We start from the raw sequence: 305 nt of genomic DNA on the forward strand, positions 1-305 counted from the left end.
TGCTCGTCTTGTCGATCACTGATTTGAACAACCTCGGTGTAGTTTTTAGCATCGGAGTAGCTTTTAGCCTTGATTTGATAGACAGCTTTGGTCGCTTTCATGGCAGCGGTTGCCGCCTTCAACGCTGATCGTGCGGATGATGAGTTATTACCCTTTACTGTTCGCTTCGCCTCATCGTACTTCCTCTGAGCTTCGCCATACTTTTGGAATGCGGCTTCTGACTCATCGTAGAGTTTTTGCAAAGTGACATCGCGATATTGAGTACCCTCTGAGGATTTGATTCGAGCTGATGTATCTGTCGATTT

At 46.2% G+C, this 305-nt stretch overlaps 1 protein-coding gene across 1 annotated transcript in view; it reads left to right on the top strand.

Moving 5' to 3' along the window:
* Window positions 1–189, top strand: part of PHALS_05888 (hypothetical protein PHYSODRAFT_336180) — a gene marked incomplete at both ends in the record, with an annotated part of 458 nt that extends 269 nt beyond the window's left edge. Inside the window, one exon of the mRNA XM_024723204.1 lies at window positions 82–189. Coding sequence (XP_024574204.1) covers window positions 82–189 — 108 coding nt within the window. The remainder of the gene's footprint in view (window positions 1–81) is intronic.
* Between the last annotated feature and the right edge of the window lie 116 nt (window positions 190–305).

This window comes from Plasmopara halstedii, assembly GCF_900000015.1.
Source record: "Plasmopara halstedii genome assembly, contig: Scaffold_292, whole genome shotgun sequence".
Classification (NCBI taxonomy): Eukaryota; Oomycota; class Peronosporomycetes; order Peronosporales; family Peronosporaceae; genus Plasmopara; species Plasmopara halstedii.